A 20,271-nucleotide genomic window follows, 5' to 3' on the forward strand; every position below is an offset into this window, starting at 1 on the left:
ACAGCCTGGTGAGGACGTTATGCAGGCGCTCAGAACCTTGGTCTACTTTCTCTGGCATGTTGCAAGTGCTCAGTGCTTGGTCGTGGAATGAATGGGAAGATAACCCTGTCTGCTGAATGGTGGGTCTCACACTCTAATTTGCCTGTTTTATAAATAGAGAATTTTCACAGAGTTTGCCTGACCTGAGGCTCACGTGTTTGAAATTCACCCTGACTAGCTCGACTCTCTCTGGTTCTCTGCTGCTGGCCTTGTCTGTCTGAAGGAGCTGGAGGTAGATTGCCATCACGCTCACTAATGGCATCAGTGATAGTTGAAGTTGATTCTCTCCTCCAGGGCCAAGTTTAGCAGGAAGCAGAGACAGGAACTGGCCTCCATGCTCCCAACAGTGGCCTGCATCCACAGAGGCTTGTTCCGTTCCTGTGCTGGACTCTCTGTGCGCATGACCAGCAGGGGGATAGGCCAAAAGGGCATCCTGGCCAATCGGGTGGCCGTCGTCACGGGGTCCACTGATGGGTAAGTGCCCTGATTGCCCTATGGGTCTTGACCCCTCACAAGGATTTTCACTTCCACAGAGAGACCTCAGGGTTGTAGATTAGGACACAGCCTTATTGGTTTCCATGGGTCGAGCGACCAATGGTGGCAGGAGGCTGAGGCTGTCTTGTTCTCTCCATTTCTGCCACAGGATCGGCTTTGCTATCGCCAGGCGCCTGGCCCGGGACGGGGCCCACGTGGTGGTCAGCAGCCGGAAGCAGCAGAACGTAGACCGGGCAGTGGCGGCGCTGCAGGGGGAGGGGCTGAGTGTGGTGGGCACCGTGTGCCACGTGGGGAAGGCCGAGGACCGGGAGCGACTGGTGGCCACGGTGAGGGGCCACAGGGGTGGAAGGACATAGGCAGGAGAGTGCACAGAGCCTTTCCCACTCTGCTCAGCCCTGGGTGGGGCAGGGACCCGGATCGGGGTTGGGAGGCCCTACAACAGTCTTGAAACCAGGATTGTTCATGGTCTAAGCGGGTAGACCTCATTGTTCACGCTGGCTTTCTGGAAAGTGGCTCGTTGGTGAAAGGACCCTCACCCCCACCCCCACCTGGAGAACTGTGGTTGAGGAGGAATCTAAAGGGATTCCCCATCCCGGGCATATAGACGGATTCCTGGAGAAGACAGACCTTCCTCTCCTGAGGCCCTCAGCTCTGCAGAGCCCGTCCTTGGGCCTACCTAGGGCATTGCCCTCACCAGTGTTTGGTTCTCACACTGGCTTTGTGACCATTCCTGGTTGAGACAGTATCTAATTAGCAAGTGTTGTCTCAATGCTCTGTGCACTTGGCAGCAGTGTGGGGTGGGTGAGGCCTCCTCGGGCCATCTCCACACTTATGCCCTTCGTGTCACTCTTTCCCCCAGGTCGTGGAGCACTGTGGGGGTCTCGACTTCCTGGTGTGCAGTGCAGGTGTCAACCCGTTGGTGGGAAGCACCCTGGGGGCCAGTGAGCAAGTGTGGGAAGGTGAGAGGCTGCTGGGGGGAGCTGGCAGAGGGTCTGAAGTGCTCCCCGGTTGAGCCTCCCCTCCCAAAGTTACTGTAAAAACAGGCACTGACCGCTTGTCCCCTGGAGTGTGTTGCGGTGCTCCTTTCCAATTTGTGTGTTTTTAAAGTGGCTTCCTACATTCTTTCTGCCATCTTTTCTCTTCCCATCCTTTTTGCATTTATTCGTTTAGCAAATATTTACTGAGGGTTTGCTATGTGCCAGGCACGGTTCCAGGCTCTAGCTTTACAGCTGTGGGAGTAGGTCTCTGCTTTTGGTAAAAGTCAAGAATAGTAAGGTCTCTGCTCTTTGTCAACAGCAGATATATTTTCCTTTTTTTTTTCTTTTGGTGATTTTGCTCCTTTTTGGTGACCTGTACCTGCCGCTGAGATTCTTTCTTCACCCTTCCTAGATGAGGCTTCCTTACTGTCCCTCAGATGAACCTGCTACACCTGTCAGGCCTGGGCCTGGCCACTGGCTTCCTATGAGCTCAGACATTCCAACCCACTGCGTCCACCTAATGATCCTGCCACCTGAGCCACAGGGTCCAGAAGAGGCCTTGCAAAATGCCTTGAGGTCCATTTTGGGCATTGTTATCCTATGACTTCTGTTCCATTCACTCCTGTCTTTGGTTCCTGAGTCTGTCAGACAAGACGGACTGCAATGAAATCACCTTGTTAGCACCCCCCTCCCTACCAAGCACTGGCCAGAGCATTCCCTTCTGCCTTCCCCAGCAATCCGCGCTCTGTAGACATCGTTCTCGAGCCACCTCTCCTGTGCATCTGCCCTTGGAGGCTTGCCCTTTCCTCCATCCTCAGAGATGGCCTGAAATCTGAGCTCCCTGCAGCCGCAGCTAGCAGCCTCCCCAGGCTCCTCAGATTCCTGATGCTGCCCAACGACCATTTGTGATTAGGTGGCTGGGACTGCATGGCTGACCATCTCTTAACCCTCCTGAGTCATACCCTCTTTTAGTGTCTTAGTTCATGGGATCATGACTCTGTTTGTCTCAACCCATTTCAAATCTTCTCTCCTGAAGCCGAGCGTACTTGCCCACCGCCCAGCCTTACTTTCTCTGCCGCTACCCGGTTTTCCAAGGTCTGCCCCACTGGGCAGGAGTCATCTCCAGTCACATCTGCCACCACCTCAGAGGTGAAATGGTTACAAAACGAGTGTGACATTGACCTGCTGCTCTATCTGCATGCGGTTTTCAGCAGGTGTCCTGGGGGTTCCTTCTTGTTCACCTTATTCCTGGGCCGGTTTGAGCGCCTCCCCAGGCAGACTCCCGTTTTCTCCAGCTGGTTGGGAAATCTCCCATCTCCCATTCCACCGCCTCTCCTCCACCCTTCTCCTGCCTGAGGACTCTCCAGCACCCATCCTCCTCAGGCCCACAGTCTCTACTCAGGACTTCGTGGCACCCAGAGATACTCTACCCGATTTTCTAATAGGGCAGTCCTCTTCAGCCCGGGAGGAGCTGTAACTTTTCCTTGGCTCATGTTTGGTTGCCAAGTCTAGGAGTGGCCTTGTCTGAGCCCATCACCCGGCCTGACATACATGGAGCTTAGGGCAGACCATCGGTGGGGTGGCGGGGGTCTGTTTCGAACAGAGAATGACCAGGAATACCCTTAGTCTAACCCTCAATTCCTTCTTATTGGGGATCTCATGCTGGTCCCCCCTTTAGACATCTGAGCCACTTCTTACAGTCTTGGGGGTCATCTCCAACACTGGCAAGTTGTCATCACACTGGCCTCAGCAGCTCTCCATTGAAGCATTTCCCCTGCCCACATCCAATGGGGTGGTTGGGTGTGGGATGAAAACGTGGGAAGGCATTGCAGATGTGCAGCCTCACTCCCTAGAGACATAGATGCACTGACCTCACTCGAGGTGGTGCCCCACAGGAGGGATCCTGCTCCCATGTTAGTCCCAACTGGTACTCTGACCTAGCCCCCAGCCCAGTTTCTGCATCTTTCCCTGTCGGCTCCTCTCATACTTTTCCTCTGTCCCTAGTGCCACCAGACAGAGTTCCCAGACAGAGGGTCAGGGACCCTTAAGTCTGAGCCCAGATCCAGGTTTTAGCTGCAGGCAGGCCCAGCGTGGGCACCCAACTCCCAGAATGGCAGTTCTCTGTTGTGTCTCCCTCTTTGTGGTGGCCGTAGGAAAGCTTGGAGCCAAGTTTGCAATAAACTGGCATGCATGTAGGCCCTCACAGCTTGCATTTTTGTGAACGAATAATAGACTAATGTTCAGTCCTTACCACATGCTGTGAACTGTGGGCACCAACCTTATTACTCTTGCTTTTTCTTATTTTTCTACACTTATTTTTTACTGTTCTCCATTTCTTCACACATAATACCTATTTGATTTGTTTTATGCTGTTGCATTGTGAGTATGCCTTTAATTCTATTGGGACAAGACAAGGACATAAACAAGTAAAAACACAGACAGACGAAGACAGCTCTTCCAGAAATCTCCTTTGCTCCCAGCACCTACATTCCCTCCATCTGTTCTACTTTCAGTCTTTTTCCAGTGGCCTCTGCTTATAGCTTCTGTCTGCACAACCAGAACATAGTCCAGTTTCTTTAAAAGGCCTGAACGTTGCCTTCCTTCACCCCAGTCCTGAACAGTTCACATTTTCAGGGCTCTGCTCACAAGCCTGTCACTTAGTCTGCCTGCCTATTAAACCATTAGCAAGTGGGAAGCACCTCTTCTCCTGATCAGAAGGGGAACTGATCTCAGATCTGCACATATCTGGGTTTACCGCACAAATTCTAGGACCCCATGTGTCTTATGAGAACAGGTCCTGGGCTGAGGGCTGACTATGTGTCTCTGCCCTCCACCATGCCTCTGCGCTGACTTCAGATCCTGGAAGTGAATGTGAAGGCCCCGGCCCTGATACTGAGCCAGCTGCTGCCCCACATGGAGAAGAGGGGGTAGGTTGCAGGGTGGGGGTGGGGACTGGTGGGGAGCCAGGGCATGAACTGAGTCTAGAGAACATGGGGCCATAGCCGGGAGGGGAGGACAAAAGAGGTGTCCCTGAGGCCTCCACATCCCCCTCCCTCTGTTCTGCCTCACCTTTTGTACAGCTATGGCTTCTAATTCTAGTGGCTGTATGATGAGGGTGATGTCCAGGGGCTCAGGCATGCTCTCGTTGGCCTTGACATCACCATGTTTGGGAAAGGGCTGTGCTTTTAGCTCCTTAGCCTTGGGCAGGTCATTTTCACCCTCACCTACTCTGATTCTCTCACAGCTGGACAATGCCTTTTCACCAGCTTACAGTCTGGGACAGGGTCTGCCCCTTTGCTCCCGGCAGGGAGAGGTCCATCCCACGCCCCTCCTCACTCCCTGCTTCTCAGTCTCCAGGGAGCCTGCTGTTCTAGGCAGGACCTGTTCTAGGTCCTGCATATCTGACTGCACTCCACACATAGTCTCAGGGGTCTGAGGTTAGGGACTTGGGCCACCACCTCCCTCAGCATGTAGCTACTCCTCCAGTATGTCCTCCATGCAGACATACCCTTCAGGAACTGGCCTGGGGACTGTCTTGGATAGAAGGAAAAATTGCTGACTCTCATTTCTTGTCTCTTCCGGCCCCATCTACTTGTCAGAGGCCGCCCATTGATAGGCATTCACTGTCACCAAGGCCACTCTGCCCCCTTTCCCAAGCACCTGGCTGTCTGTTCTTCACTACCCCAGGGATAGGCAGAAGAGGGTAATGGTTCAAAGTAGAGACATTGGGTCAGAGAGAGATAGGGTTGGAGTCCCAGCTCTGCCACTTATTGGCTCTGTTGCTAAGCCCTGCTGAGCCTGTTTGCTCAGCTGGGAAATGGGGATAATAACAGGAACTGTATGGCTGTTGTGAGGACCGCATTATTCAATGACTATAATCATTAAAATGTTATAATTATAATTTTTTATCTTTTAAAAATAATAGTGGCACCTAAGTCCGTGGTAAGTTATTGGTTTCCTGTCTCCCCTGTGTCTGTCTGTCTCTCAGGAGGGGGGCGGTCATCCTGGTCTCCTCCATTTCAGCGTATGTACCACATGTGGTGAGTTGTTGCTTATGTGCTCCTGGTAGGATTAGGTGAAGGGGTCCCCACAACGCCACAGGGACAACGTTTGGGATAGACCCACACTTTACTCCTGCTGCCCTAGGCTGAGCTGATGCCCATGTGGCTGCTGGGTCCCTCAGATCCAACTTCTGTTCTCAGACCAGGCTGGGGAGAGTGTGTCTGAGTTCTGTGCTTGGGCCAGGGTGGGATCATCTGTAGGAGAGAAATCCAACTGATGTGTTCCTCTGCTTCCCTATATCCTTAAAAAAAATTTTTTTTAAGTTTATTTATTCATTTTGAGAGAGACAGTGTGGGAGGGAAGAGAGAGAGAATCCCAAGCAGGTTCTGCACTGTCAGCACAGGCCCTGATGTGGGGCTCAAACCCATGAACCATGAGATCATGACCTGAGCCGAAGCCAAGAGTCGGACACTTAACTGACTGAGCCACCCAGGTGCCCCTGCTTCCCAATATCCTAATCACTGTCTTGATTCCCTTCCCAGGAGCTGGGTCCCTACAACATCAGTAAGACGGCCCTGCTGGGCCTCACCAGGACACTGTCATTGGAGCTGGCCCCCAAGGGCATCCGGGTGAACTGCCTGGTTCCAGGAATAATCAAGACTGACTTCAGCAAAGTGGTGAGGACTGGGGCATGTCCTCCATTTCTCAGTCTGGCTTGGCGAAACCTCCCCAATGACTAAGTGATGAAGGAGTGACTGGAGCTTCAGATCAGCGTCCTTAACAGCTGAGGTCCTTGCTGTCCTCTGAATTCAGCCATGACTCAGTCCCTCTCCCCTGAGAAAGACAAATCTGCTATGGGATCACCTTGGTCCCTGCTCATCTCCTTGTTTTAGCTAGCACTGACTCTTTCATGTTTTCTCTTTGCCCAGGCATACAAGAATGAGGTTTTCTGGAACAACTTCAAGGAAGATCACAAAGTTCAGAGGCAAGTTGGGTTTGGAACCTCGGCAATCTGGGCACAGTTGGGGATGAGGGGCTGGTCTATCACACTAGCTGACCCCTCCCTGGGCACTGGTCATTCCTTTAGCTGAAGTCTGGTTTCTGCAGAGCCCTGGAGGATGCAAGTAGCCCTGCCAGGTCCACCCTGTCCCCTCTTGGAGTCCACTCCCACCAGAGCAGCAAAACCAGAGTCTGAGATCATTGACATGTGTTCTGTCCTCCTTCTGTCCAGGATTGGGCAGCCTGAGGACTGCGCGGGACTTGTGTCCTTCCTGTGCTCTCCAGACGCCAGCTACATCACCGGCGAGAACATCACGGTGGCCGGCTTCTCCTCTCGTCTCTGATGGAGCTAAGGGGGTCTGGGCCTAGGAGCCTGGGGCTCATGAAGGTCTGAAGCTCTGCCAGACAATAAAGCTGGGGGCTTGTTTGTGCCAGGCTCGAGGAAGGAGCCCCAGTATTCTCATCTGCGTGACTGTTGTTGATTTAGCTGCTGTGATTCGACCAACATGTGGGTTCTTGGTGTGGGGCTGTGGAGCTGACTGAGTTCATGGGGCTGGCACTTCGGAGGAACCGTAAGGGAAAGGAACAGAGACTCCTCTGGCAGCAGGCCCCTGATGTATGCTGGCTTCTTCTCTCTGCCTCTTGTGCTTTAAACATTTTTTCCCCAAATAAACTCAAATTTATCCTCGAGCCTGGAAACTCCTGGTAAAGGCAGAGCCAAGGGGAATGAGGCTGAGGACAGGCCTCTCCTGTCTCCTGACTTCTGCCTGAGCACGTTCACAGACCCATGGTGGTGGTCAGTGAGCGTTCACAGCAGGCTCTGCTCCATTCTCTGAGCAGGCTGGTGGGAGTAGCGGGAGTGGCAGGAGGGAGTGGGAGAATTCTGGAACTCCCGTCGGGATTCTCCAGGCTAGTGGTTCTTAATGTTTTCTGGGCCATACAGGCCTTTGAGACCCAAAGAAAAAGGTCCCACCAAATCTTGCATACGATTCCAGGTTGAGAACTTCTAATTCAGACAAAAGAGAGAAGTCAGTGTGAAGTTCTTCTTAGGTTGTCTCCTCTTGGCAAAGGTTCTTTTTATTGTCCTGAGTCATGTTCATGGGCACCATCCTACTTTGTGTACATGTCCAAGGCTCAGCGGAGTTGGGGAGGAACAGTGGCACTGAGAACACCTCTCTTCCTCTCTTGCCATCCATAAGGGGTGCCTAAGTGAGGGCCTGAGACAAGGCTTCCACCCTGCCCACCAGCCTTCACCTCACCGAAGCCCCTCACCACCGCCCCCTCTCTGGACCTCTTGGGCATGGGTCTTTGTCTTGAGACTGATTCTATTAAAAACTTTATTTATCCCTACCTTGTACATTGGACCACACAACCTGGAGAACATAAATATAAAAAAGACCCAACCTCCCTCAAGTTCCTTCATTGTGGTAGGAAAACAGGGGTTTAAAAAAAGGCAGAATGGGGCGCCTGGGTGGCTCAGTCGGTTAAGCGTCCGACTTCAGCTCAGGTCACGATCTCGCGATCCCGCGGTCCGTGAGTTCGAGCCCCGCGTTGGGCTCTGGGCTGATGGCTCAGAGCCTGGAGCCTGCTTCCAGTTCTGTGTCTCCCTCTCTCTCTGCCCCTCCCCCGTTCATGCTCTGTCTCTCTCTGTCTCAAAAATAAATAAACGTTAAAAAAAATTTTTTTTAAATAAGGCAGAATGTATTCATTCATTCATTCATTCAATGAATTTAGTGCCAAAGCACCACTCCCTACCAGGCACCGTTCTAGGAACTCAGGGGGTGACTGTGAACAAAACAAGGATCATTTCCCTACAGAGCTTACACTCTCGTGGCGGAGGGGTACAACAAGCAACAAACATGTTAAAAAATAAATTATATAGTGTCTTAGTAGGTACAGAAGAAAAAGACTAAGAGTAGGGTAGGGGTACAATTCTGTAGCCAATTCTTTTTTTCTTTTTTAATCTGTGTAAATTTTTGTGCTTTTCGTTATTTTTTTAGTTTGTTTATTTTATTTATTTTTTGAGAGAGACAGAGACAGTGTAAGTTTGGGAGGGGGAGAGAGAGGAAGAGAGAGACTCCCAAGCAGGTTCTGAGCTGCCAGTGCAGAGCCCAACTTGGGGCTCAAATTCATGAAACTGTGAGATAATGACCTGAGCTGAAACCAAGAGTTGGACGCCTAACCAATCGAGCCACCCAGGTGCCCTTGTACCTAATTCTTTTTTTTTTTTTTTAATGTTTATTTATTTTTTTTGAGAGAGAGAGAGACAGAGCATGAGTTGGAGAGGAGCAGAGAGAGAGGGAGACACAGAATCTGAAGCACGTTCCAGGCTCTGAGCTGTCAGCACGGAGCCCGACATGGGGCTTGAACTCATGAACTGCGAGATTGTGACCTGAGCCTAAGTCAGCCACTTAACTGACTGAGCCACCCAAGTACCCCCGCCTTGTACCTAATTCTAATGTGTGGGCTCTTCTCCCATACCAAGCAGTTCTCTAACACCAGCTGCATGTCTCACAATTCAACTTAATTCTGACACCATCTACCTGGAGATAGGATGAGATCCCATAGGTCAAGGGTTCAGTTCTACAAGACCAGCCCTCACCCCACTAGCCAATCACAAGTCCCTGTTGTCACCTGTGCTCTGACTATAGCTTGGAGATTCCAACAGCCTCCTCCTTGGTTTTGATTAGTTTGCTGGAGTGGCCCACAGGACTCGGAGGAACATTTTTCTTGCTAGATTACCAGTTTATTATAAAAGCTTATCGCTCAGAAACAGCCGGATGGGGGAGTTCCATCCGGCACGGTATGGGGAAAGGTATGGAGCTTCCATGTCTGTTGCCACTCTCCCCAACCCAAAAGCTCTCTGAACCCTGCCCTTTAGGGTTTTATGGAGGCTTCATTAGGCACAGTTGGCAACTGATTCAACCTCCAGCCCTTCTCCCCTCCACAGAGGTCAGGGGAGTGGGACTGAAAGTTTCAACCCTCCAATCATATGGTTGGTTTCCCTGGCAACCAGCCCATCCTTAGGTGTTTTCCAAAAGTTACCTCATTAACATAAACTGAGGTATAGTTGCGAGGAGGTTGTTATGAATATTGAGACACCTTTATTACTCTCATCACTTACGAAATTCCAAGGGTTTTAGGAATTCTGTGGCAGAAACGGGGACAGTGAGGTCTCCCTAGGGTTGGCACTTGTCCAGGCCACAGGTGCAGGGCTAAGGTGCCACCAGAAGTGTCCTGAATGAGGCGTCTGAGGTGGGGAATCAGAATACAACAGTAAAGCAAGAGCATAAAGCTCAGGCTGAAGGCCTTGGTTGGGAAGGTGGGGGACTTGGGCATCAAGGTGTAGTGGGAAGATGCAGACAGGCAGAGCAGGACAGGATTCTACAGGTGAGAAAGCCAGGCCCCAGAGGGGAGACTCTGGAGGTTCCCACAGCTCTAGAATAGCCACGGCAGAGGGCAGAAGCTTGTTATGGGTTCTCCAGCCCCATGACCCCCTCTACACTGTGTGGGGGCAGAGTTAGAGAAAGACAGGGAAGTGGCCAGGCAAGCAGGGACAGTGCTCTTTAGGCCGGCAGGGAGGACACCCAGAGTGGTGCAGAGGATGACAGGGACCCCCAAGGGGAGAGAGCAGCCTGAGGGTGGGGCAGGGGCTGCCAAGCCCTCTCCCTCCCAGGATGAAAGCAGTGGAAGAAGGTGAGGGTTATGTTACTGGGAAGGAAGGCCCTAGTTCTGGACCCAGTGCTGGAGGCAGGGCGTTGAGGCCGAGGGAGAAGAGAACTTTGCTTGCAATGGAGCAGTGCTCAGAGAGGGGATTTGGTGTCCCAGTGATACATGCTGTGTGTTTGTTATAGCGAGTGTGTGTCCCTGGTAGAGTGAGACTGACCTCAGCAAGGAGAAGGGGCTGGGAGGGAGAGCAGGTGAACATATTGGGGAGTGAAAGGATGGTTGGCACTCAGTTTATGGCTCTTGCCCTTCTTCTGTTGAGAAGTGTCTGGAAAAGCCCACTCTGGGCCCACGTTGCCCAGGGCATGCCAGGAATGGGAGGGTGCAAGGATGGAGAGAAGGACAGGCCCGTTGCTCTGCTCCCATGCTGTTCTTGCCTTACAGCCACACAAGTGGATGGGGGCTCCGGACTGGGTTGAGTAAGGACCAGGGCCAGACTGAGTCTCCCCCTCCTGTCTCCTTAGGCTGTTTCCAGCCAGGAGACAGCAGGTCACAGACACCCGAACATAAGTTCTTCCTTGGGATAAATAACCTCAGTATTTACTGGGTTCCCAACAGCCCTTGGATGGCACTGAGATACTTTCACCTGGGCTAATAAATGAAAAACAAAACAACAGCAGCCAAGCTTGGCTCATCAGAGGGTTTCTGCTGGCTTGGAGTACTTGTGTGCTTGAGGGACGGGGAAGGAGGGAGAGGAGGAAATGGAGCCGGGTGAGTGGGGACTTGTAATATCTGACTCTCCACCTGGGAGCATTTTGTCTGTATTTATACATTTCAAGTTAACCCCTTCATCTCTGATTCTTAAGGAAAGATCTGGAGGAAAAAAGTATCAGGGTACTGGGGAATCCTAGGGTATCCAGGGATGGCCATAGGTAAGGATTATGATAAACTGAGTGATGGCAATCCAATCTGAGGATTCTGTGTCTTATGACTCTCGAGGGTACCCAACCTTGATTGGATGCTGTGGCCCCACGGGAATAAAAAGCTGTAGTCCCTGGCCTGGTTTTTTCTTATTTATTTTCCAGACCACACTGTAGTGGGTCTCCTGTCCCACCACACTGTATATCACTCACTCCTGCAATGAACATCCAGGCTGTGTCTGTCCAGGCCTCACCTGTGGGCCTGGCTCACAGGTGGGAGGGCAGTTTGAAGGGCAATGCCAGGGCAGAGGGTCCTGGTGCTGCATTGGAGAAGAAGGGGTGGTTCCAGAGTGGCCCGAAGCAGTGGAGCTAAGCGGAAGTTTTGTGGAGGCTGGGTTTTGTGGGGTGAGGTGAGGACAAAAAATGGGTGAATGCCCAAGGCTATGCTTGTTCACCGCTGACTCCACCAGTGAAGGTCTTGCATTAGATTTTACCAAAGAGATGAACTCTTTCCATCTAAAGCAAAAAGTCCCCTTGGCCAATTAAACAATGGGGTAAACATTACCAGAATAAACGAAAGATTGAGAGTAGGATGGAAATGGAGGAAAAGAGCAATCAGATGACACAAGTGCCCTTGGGTTTCCTCACCTGTGGGGCTGGGACCCTGGGAGCAGGGGTGAGGGGGGCACTGAAGTTGCTATGCAAGGCTGGGCTGCTGTGTGTACCCTCAGTGGCTGGACTCAAGTTTACAGTTTCTGTTCCTTTAGCCCTTGAAGGCCCAAAGATGTGTTCCTCCATGTAGGAAGGGTCCTCATGAATCCCAGTGGTAAAATGACTCCATATGCTGATCATTTTAACGGGGACCTGTGACATTTCCTAATTGCTACCTGCTCCAGAGAGGTTAGTTTGTGTAGATATGTGCATCTTGTAGGAAGGCATTGCTGAGATTTGAATCCGAGTCTGTCTCTCAACCACTTTCCATGACAAAATGATGGCCAAGGCTCTGTCAGCCTAATTCTCTCTGGCATATCTGTCTTAGTTTGGTTTCTCTTGTAAGTAGAGCCTAAGACAAGAGCTTTCAGACAGGAGATTTGCGGGAGCAGAAGCATGGGGATGAGCAGGGAAATAAGGGGTCAGCTAGGGAGGATGCCACTGCATGCCATAAGTTCTCCCCATCTCCCAAGAAGAGCATAGACTCCCTCACAAACATACTTTAGAGTATGTCCACCCTAAAGATGGCAGGTGGAGCATTTATCCATGTGCTCTCACCTCCTATCCACTGAGGGCTGCCTCTGGGGATTATTAACTGGGCCACACTTCCAGTCAAAGAGGAAGGTGCTGTCCAAAGTGCAGTGAGTCAGGCCTACAAGAAATGGCTCACCCCAGCCATGTCAGAAGTCATGCAGGTGACAGCAAGAGGGCCTGAGTCAGGACACCGAAAGTGTCTGATACAAGGTCTTTAGGATGTAAGCACCCCAGGTCTCAAATTTGTTTAAGAACCAAAACTCTCAGGGTGCCTAGGAGGCTCACTCGGCTAAGCGTCTGACTTTGGCTCAGGTCAGGATCTCAAGGTTCGTGGGTTTGAGCCCTGTGTCAGGTTCTGTGCTGACAGCTCAGAGCCTGGAGCCTGCTTCGGACTCTGTGTTTCCGTCTCTCTCTCTGCCTGCCCCCCACCCCCCAAAATAAACATTGAAAACAAAACAAAACTCTCAACCCTTTTGCTCTTGTGAAGCCCCAGGGAGAAACAGTCTCTCCTCTTCCCAAAATAACAATTAATCCACTTCCCCCAAGGGACGTCCATCAGAAATTTTCACTGAGGCTTTCAAGCTGCCAGATCTTAAATCTCCAGTTACTGGTTTGAGTGGTGCACGTGACTATTCCGCAGGGTTCCCAGAAGACTGAAGAGAGAGGAAGGCAGGAAAGGAAGATCAGAGAGGAAACTCTTAATAAACTAATCACACACACAAAGAGCTTTGGTCTCTCAACAACTGGATGTTCTACTTGTTAAAAAATGAAAATTTAAAATGTAACACTCAATGTCATTAAATTTACATACCAATTTAAAAACTCTCTTTACTTCTCCCTAAGTAAAAAATCAGGATGGTTTTAGAATGTGAGGTCCGGGGAGGGAAGGAATCCAGGGTCACCTTTGTCCCATTTCTGGCAACCCAGCTTCTGGAGGCAATTGACAAAAGATGCTGGTGGTAAAGATGGGTCCTTGGTGACCTGAAACACCACAGGTGTGGGGATGAGATGTGGGGCCTTGGAGTTTAATGAATGGATAACTCAGTGGCCAGCCCAACCCGAACACCAGGCATTTTGGGTCTTGAATGTCCTGCATCAGATTCTACCAAGAAGATGATGGTCTTTCATCCAAAGCAAGTGGTCCCCTTGGCCAATTAAACAGCTTACAGACAGCTCTGTTAGCTCACATCTAGAGAGTGTCTTTCAACTGGCAGACGGATGGAGTATGGAATGCCAAGCAAAAGAAGCTATTACCCAACCCCCAACTTCAGAATAGCCCACCTCAGATGGAGCCATTTCCAGAATTCTCTTCTACCTCCTTTCTTCTCTTCCCTGTCCTGAAGTTTGTCAGCTAACTAACTCCATGCCAATCCTTTAGGGGTCGCTCAGTGCTCCTCCTGTCTTGCTTCATTTGCTGGGGGTTAAGAACTGACACAGGTTGGGGCGCCTGGGTGGCTCAGTCGGTTAAGTGGCCGACTTCAGCCCAGGTCATGATCTCGCGGTCCGTGAGTTCGAGCCCCGTGTCGGGCTCTGTGCTGACAGCTCAGAGCCTGGAGCCTGTTTCAGATTCTGTGTCTCCCTCTCTCTGACCCTCCCCCGTTCATGCTTTGTCTCTCTCTGTCTCAAAAATAAATAAACATTAAAAAAAATTTTTTTTAAATAAAAATAAAAATAAAAAGAACTGACACAGGTGTGGGGAGGTGTAGCTCTCTGAGTCCATGAGATCTAAGCCCACTCGCTTGTCATGGAGGCTATGTTTTTCCTGCCAGATATGCTGGCTTCTCTCCAGTGCACCTGGTCTCTTGCTTTTACCAGAAGAAGTTGAAATGGGCTCATCACCTGCCTTTGGAACAGTTGTGCCCCAGAATCACAGAAAAGGTCATACAAATGATCTGGTTTACTTCCCCCTTCCCTCGCCCTGCCATTTTACAGATGAAGAGACTGAAGCCCATGGAGGGGAAGGAGCTTGGCCAAGTGGTGGGCTGGTGGGAAAACTGATCCAGAGACTAGATTCCCTGATCCTCAGTCTGGGATTGCCATGAGAAAGTTCTGTGCCTGGTTCACTTTGCCCATTACCTGTCCAACTGATGATCCCCTAAGAAGTTCTCTTTCCCAGGGCAGGAGTTTCTGCATTTGAACAGGGAGTGCTGTGGACTGAAAGTCTATCTACCCCTAAAATTCATATATTGAAATCCTAATCCCTAATATGATGGTATTTGAAGATGGGCCTTTTTTTTTTTTAAGTTTATTTTTATTTATTTTGAGACAGAGATAGAGAGTGAGCAGGGGAGGGGCAGATAGAGAGGGAGACCGAATCCCAAGGAGGCACCACATGACCAGCACAGAGCTTAATACGGGGCTCCAACTCAAGAACCATGAGGTCGTGACCTGAGCTGAAATCAAGAGTTGGAGGCTTCATCGACTGAGCCACCTGGGTGCCCCAGGAGATGGGGCCTTTGTAATTTGGGTTAGATGAGGTCATGAGGGTGTAGCCTTCATGATGGAGTGAGTGCTCTTATAAAAGGGACATGAGGGGCACCTGGATGGCTCAGTCAGTTAAGTGGCTCACTCTTGATTTTGGGTCAGGTCATGATCTCACGGTTCGTGAGTTTGAGTCCCACATCGGGCTCTGTTCTGACAGCGTGGAGCCTGCTTCGGATCCCGTCTCCTTCTCTCTGCCTGTCTCCTACTTGTGCTTGCACTCTTTCTTTCTCTCTCTCTAAAATAAATGTTAACAACAAATTAAAAAAATGGGGTGGTGGTGGTGGGATATGAGATCTCTCTCTCTCCACCAGGTGAGGATAGAGCAAGAAAATGGCCATTGGAAACCATGAAAAGTGCTCTCACTAGATCCTGACTAGGGAGGCACCCTGATTTCAGATTCTGAGCCTCCGGAACTGTGAGAAATAAATGTCTGTGTTAAGCCAGCCCATCTATGGTATTTTGTCATAGCAGCCCAAGCTAAGACTGTGGAGCTGACACTAACCCCTGCCCACGTGACTTCGCTATGGTGTTGATGGGTCAGAGAGCCTGGCCATCTGTGCCAGCCACCAGTGGTCCCAATTTCAGGGACCTGCCCCAGCTCAGGCTTTAGAATATACTGTATTAAAGCTTGCTAGTATCTCATAAAAAGTTGGTAAAGTGATCCTTACTTAGTGTTGAGTCCATATTAAAAAAAAAAATTGGCTCAATTTCTATACTACTCAGGCAGTATAGTAAAAACAACTAATTGAATTAATATCTGTACTCTTTAGTTTGAAGAGTGCCTAGAAAGAGAGGAGCAGCTGCTGCTAGCCTGGAGCTGACGTGACACAATTAGCCAGGCCTTGGTGCTGATGGCCTGGCCTCCCAGCTAGGTGAGGGTGTTCAGTTAGACATAAGCAATTCTGGGGGATACCACCACCAGACAAGCCCACTCTGTTCACTTGATGAATGAAGACAAAAACAAGATCACTCTGTAATCATGTCTGAACACAGACAAATTATTTTTTTAAGGGAGATTTTTTTTATAGTTTACTTATTTATTTTGAGAGAGTGTGAGAGAGAGTTAGCAGGGAAGGGACAGAGAGAGAGAGAGAGAGAGAGAGAGAGAGAGAGAGAGGAGAGAGAATCCCAAGCAGGCTCCATACTGTCAGCACAGAGCCTGATGTGGGGCTCAAACTCACAAACTGTGAGATCACAACCTGAGCCAAAATCAAGTCAGATGCTTAACCGTTTGAGCTACCCAGGAGCCCCTGAACACAGACAAATTATTGTCCAACCTACAAAAATCTGAACATCCATCCTCCATCCTGAATAATGAGTGACAGCTGCTGCTTTGTCAACAGCTCCCATAACTTTGCTCTTTTCTTCTCTCCTTCTATGTACAAATTAAGATACTTATGATTAAGATTCTAGTCATAGAGTTATCCCAGTATCCAATCCAGAGCAAAGACTTGCTTCTTTGAATCCTCCTCAAAATCACCTGAAATAAGCCTGATCTGATTAAGTCCTTTCTAACATTCTGTTAGTGAGACACTCCACGTCCCCACAGGGTATGTTCTCCCTCATTTGCTAAGAGTCAATAAACCCAATTTTATTTGACTACGGTTGTATTGGTGGTGGTCTTTGGCTGGAGGGTATTGACAGTACATGCATTTATTTTTAAGAAGTATTTTATTTATTTATTTATTTATTTATTTATTATTATTATTTTTTAATGTTTGTTTATTTTTGAGACAGAGGGAGACAGAGTGGGGGAGGGGCCGTGAGAGAGGGAGACACAGAATCCGAAACAGGCTCCAGGCTCTGAGCTGTCAGCACAGAGCCTGATGCGGGGCTTGAACCCACAAACTGTGAGATCATGACCTGAGCCGAAGTCGGACGTTTAACCGACTAAGCCACCCAGGCACACCTTTAAGAAGTATTTTAAATGAACATGGTAACAAATTGAAGTACTTCAAAAGGGTGAGAAGTGGAAGGTGAGTCTCCCTTACCACACTTGAACTCTAGAATCTGGTTCCCTTCCCCGCAGGCCATCGCTGTTCCCAAAGACAGTCTGGGCACGTACAAGCCCATATATGTATTTATCAGTTTCAGTGCTCATCTCATCTATCGTTATTACCACCGTTTGGCCTTCCTTTCATCCACCTGTCCACCCAATATTTATTGCACCTGGGACTCCACAGCAGTGCTATGAACTTTCTCAGTGGAATTATAAAGGTGACTCAGGATACTGAGTGGACGATTTTTCAGTAAGTAGAAGAAGAGGAAGAAAGGGCTCATGGCTGGCCATGTTTTAAGCAGAGGCCCAAACTTTATTGGCAGAGAGGTTTGCTGGTTGCTTTCCATTCTCCCTTCACTTCTAAGATGGTCGGGGATATCATCGTTGATGCAGGAGCTACAGCTTTTACAATGATGAGGGGCTACACAGAGGGGTATGGAATAAGTCCTGTGGTGGAGATAGCTTTCCATCAGCCTCAGGATGAGAGCCAAATTTCTCTGTGTAGGTAACACCTCCTCAGATCCTGACCTCTGCCTCCTTTGTCACTGTTTTTTCATTTTGTTTTGCTTAAAAACATTTTTTTTAAGTTTATTTATTTATTTTGAGAGAGGGAGAGAGAGCACACAAGTGAGGGAGGAGCAGAGAGAGGGGCAGAGACAGAATCTCAGGCAGGCTCTGCGCTGACAGTGAGAGCCCCCTGTGAGGCTCGAACTCACGAACTGTGAGATCATGACCTGAGCCAAAATCAAGAGTCAGACCCTTGGGGTGCCTGGGTGGCTCAGTCGGTTGAGCGTCCAACTTTGGCTCAGGTCATGACCTCATGGTCCATGAGTTCGAGTCCCGCGTCGGGCTCTGTGCTGACAGCTCAGAGCCTGGAGCCTGCTTCAGATTCTGTGTCTGCCTCTCTCTCTGCCCCTCCCCTGCTCATGGTCTGTCTCTCTCCTTAAAAATAAATAAATATAAAGCAAAAAACATCAGCCGCCTAACTGACTGAGCCACCCAGGAGCCCATCACTCTGTTTTTTAAACCATCACTTGCCCTCGGGAGCTTTACTCTTGCTGGTGGAAGGATTCACAGTCCCCCATGGGCTGTGCTCTCTCTTGCTTGAGGTCTCCACACACACTGCTGCCTTTGGCAGAACCCGTCCTCCAAGGACAGCCGCTCCTGTGGCACTTACTGCACTGTGTGGGCATCGTTGTCTGAGTGTTCTGTTTTCTTCTTCAGTTGCTCAGAGATGGTCTTGTATCTCTGAAGCCCTAGCCTCTAGCAGAAAGCTCAGCACCTAGAAACTTTTCAATGCAGGTTTGCTGAATAGTTGACTGGATTGTGAATGAATGAATTCCTCTTCTGGAGGGTGAATCTGGTGTGTCTAGCTCTTCCTGCTTCTGGGAACCCCTTCTTAGACCCTAAATTCCTGGAAATGGCAGAGGCAAACCATATAAGGAAATGGTTCCTTCTAGAAAAAGCGAGATTTCCTCTCCAGCCACTCTGGAGCTACAACCCTTTCTGCCTCTTGCACTCCAGAAAAAGTTTGTCTTCCCTTTGGGAAAGGAAGGAAAAACTCTTAAGAGTTTTCTAGACCCAGAACTCAGGCTGCTTCCTCGCGATTCATCTCCCAAATGACTTCCAGTCCTGCCCAATCTGGGTCCTGCCAAAGAGAGGGGGTGGGGTGGGAAACAGACCCCCAGGGCCTTAGTGCAACATAGGTGACCCCCACGGTCCCCAGTCACAGGAAGAGTAGTAGCTGCCACTTACTGAGCCTTATTCTGGATCAAGAACAGTGCTAAGTGCTTCTCAAGAATTCTCTCTTTTAAAGATAGTAACAACTCTGTGAGGCAGGGCAGATCTTAGCCCCATTTTACCTGTGGAGAACCTGAGATTCTAGAAAAATTCAGTAACGTCCCAAAGTGTGGCCACATCCCCTCGGTCCACCTCAGATGTCAGCCACAGCATAGATGGACAGTACTCGCCCCACAACACCTACCATGAATCATCTGCTTTTCTGCCCAGGGGAGTACACAGGGAGTCCTGCATGTTGGGTGGGGGGGGTGACTGCCAGGGGCAGGGGCAGCCTCGGCCAGTGGGGAACCCTGTGGGAGGAGGAACAGGAAGGCATCCTACTTTCTCAGTGAGTCTGTGTGGAGTCCATTCCCATGGTCCAGAGGCTGCCCTGTCTCTCTTCCCGCCCCCTCACTTCTGTGCCCCATGACCACATCACAAAGGATTTACTTAGGCTTTGCTTTTGGAAGGATTCAAGTAAAGACAGTCACGTAGTGAAATAAGTGGCACAGCTGGTACCTGAACTGAAGTGTACTTGATGAAGTCCTTTCTGATTTGTTTTCAGGAAGTGAGAAGTCCCAGAAGGAACCCAGGATTACTGAGCAGAGGAGGGGAGGGGAGGAAGGGTGGGGTGCCTTCCCCCCTGCAGGCTGCTCTGTAGGTGTGGTGGTGGCTATGAGGCTGTGCTCTTGGGTTGCTAACGAGGAAGCAGTGATATCAGGCAGTGAACATAAAGTCCTCTGTGGTGACACCACGCCTAGTTTTAGTATAGCAGAATTTTATGAAATCACACTCCTTGGCTTAAGAACTAGAAGTTAAAGCAAAACAGACCCTTTATTGTCCAAGGGAGTCAGCAAGTGCAAAGAAACGCTTTGGAAGAAAGAAGATCCACATCACTTCTTTCTTTTTCTAAGAGCAAAGTCCAAACTCTACTCTTATGGCACTTGTCCTTTGAACAGGTGGCTGAAAGTCCACTTAGGAGCTCATTCCTTACAATTTAACTTCTGACCTCCCTGAGAGAATCCGCTTTTATCTGTCATTGCTCACATTCAAGTGTGAATGCATTTGTGATTCCTCTGTGAGAACAAGGATTGATGGGGAGAGGGAAGGGGTCACTGGGTACCTGAGGTAGGTGGGGGAGACAGATTCCTGCCTGGGAGGCTGAGGTAGAAAAGGCCATATCTTCTAAGCCAGCCCAGCCTGATTCCAGTTGTGCAGGTGTCGGGTTAGAAAGGGATTAGGAGCAGGGTGCCTGGGTGGCTCAGTTGGTTAAGTGTCCAACTTCGGCTCAGGTCATGATCTCACAGTTCACGAGTTCGAGCCCTGTGTCAGGCTCTGTGTTAACAGCTCAGAGCCTGGACCCTTCTATGGATTCTGTGTCTCCCTCTTTCTCTGCCCTTCCTCTGCTTGTACTCTGTTTCTCTCCCTCTCAAAAATAAATAAAAACATTTTAAAAATTTAAAAAAATAAAGGGATTAGGAGTTTCAGAGAACCCTAGTGCCCTCCCTGTGGGAACCATGCCAAAGCTGAGATTCGTGGTGTGAAAAGCAGGAGAGAAAGGCACACATGCAGGGCAGAAATGTCTCCCAAGGACTGCAGTGGGCTAGTTGAGATCTGCTTTTCTTATTATGGAAGATCCTATGATAACACACAAGCATCTGGGAGC

General features: G+C 49.9%; 1 protein-coding gene across 2 annotated transcripts; it reads left to right on the plus strand.

Moving 5' to 3' along the window:
• Positions 1 to 202: 202 nt before the first annotated feature.
• DHRS2 (dehydrogenase/reductase 2) lies at positions 203 to 7,202 on the plus strand. Of its 2 annotated transcripts, XM_043555854.1 has the most exons (8): positions 203 to 513; positions 683 to 860; positions 1,394 to 1,491; positions 4,364 to 4,438; positions 5,503 to 5,551; positions 6,056 to 6,190; positions 6,443 to 6,498; positions 6,745 to 7,202. In XM_043555854.1, exons 1-8 carry the CDS (start codon positions 374 to 376, stop codon positions 6,854 to 6,856), a joined length of 843 nt encoding a protein of 280 aa, XP_043411789.1. In that variant the 5' UTR covers positions 203 to 373; the 3' UTR covers positions 6,857 to 7,202. The 2 variants fall into 2 exon arrangements, with proteins under 2 accessions (XP_043411789.1, XP_043411788.1); XM_043555853.1 differs by lacking the exons at positions 5,503 to 5,551; positions 6,056 to 6,190; positions 6,443 to 6,498; positions 6,745 to 7,202 and having other exon boundaries at positions 209 to 513; positions 1,394 to 1,493; positions 4,368 to 4,779.
• Positions 7,203 to 20,271: the final 13,069 nt, after the last annotated feature.

This window comes from Prionailurus bengalensis, chromosome B3, assembly GCF_016509475.1.
Source record: "Prionailurus bengalensis isolate Pbe53 chromosome B3, Fcat_Pben_1.1_paternal_pri, whole genome shotgun sequence".
Classification (NCBI taxonomy): domain Eukaryota; kingdom Metazoa; phylum Chordata; class Mammalia; order Carnivora; family Felidae; genus Prionailurus; species Prionailurus bengalensis.

Coding starts and splice junctions, on each gene's coding strand:
- DHRS2 (XM_043555854.1), top strand. CDS start 374: ATGCTCCCAACAGTGGCCTGCATCCACAGAGGCTTGTTCCGTTCCTGT. Junction 514..682: donor GTCACGGGGTCCACTGATGG/GTAAGTGCCCTG, acceptor TTTCTGCCACAG/GATCGGCTTTGCTATCGCCA. Junction 6,191..6,442: donor AGACTGACTTCAGCAAAGTG/GTGAGGACTGGG, acceptor CTCTTTGCCCAG/GCATACAAGAATGAGGTTTT.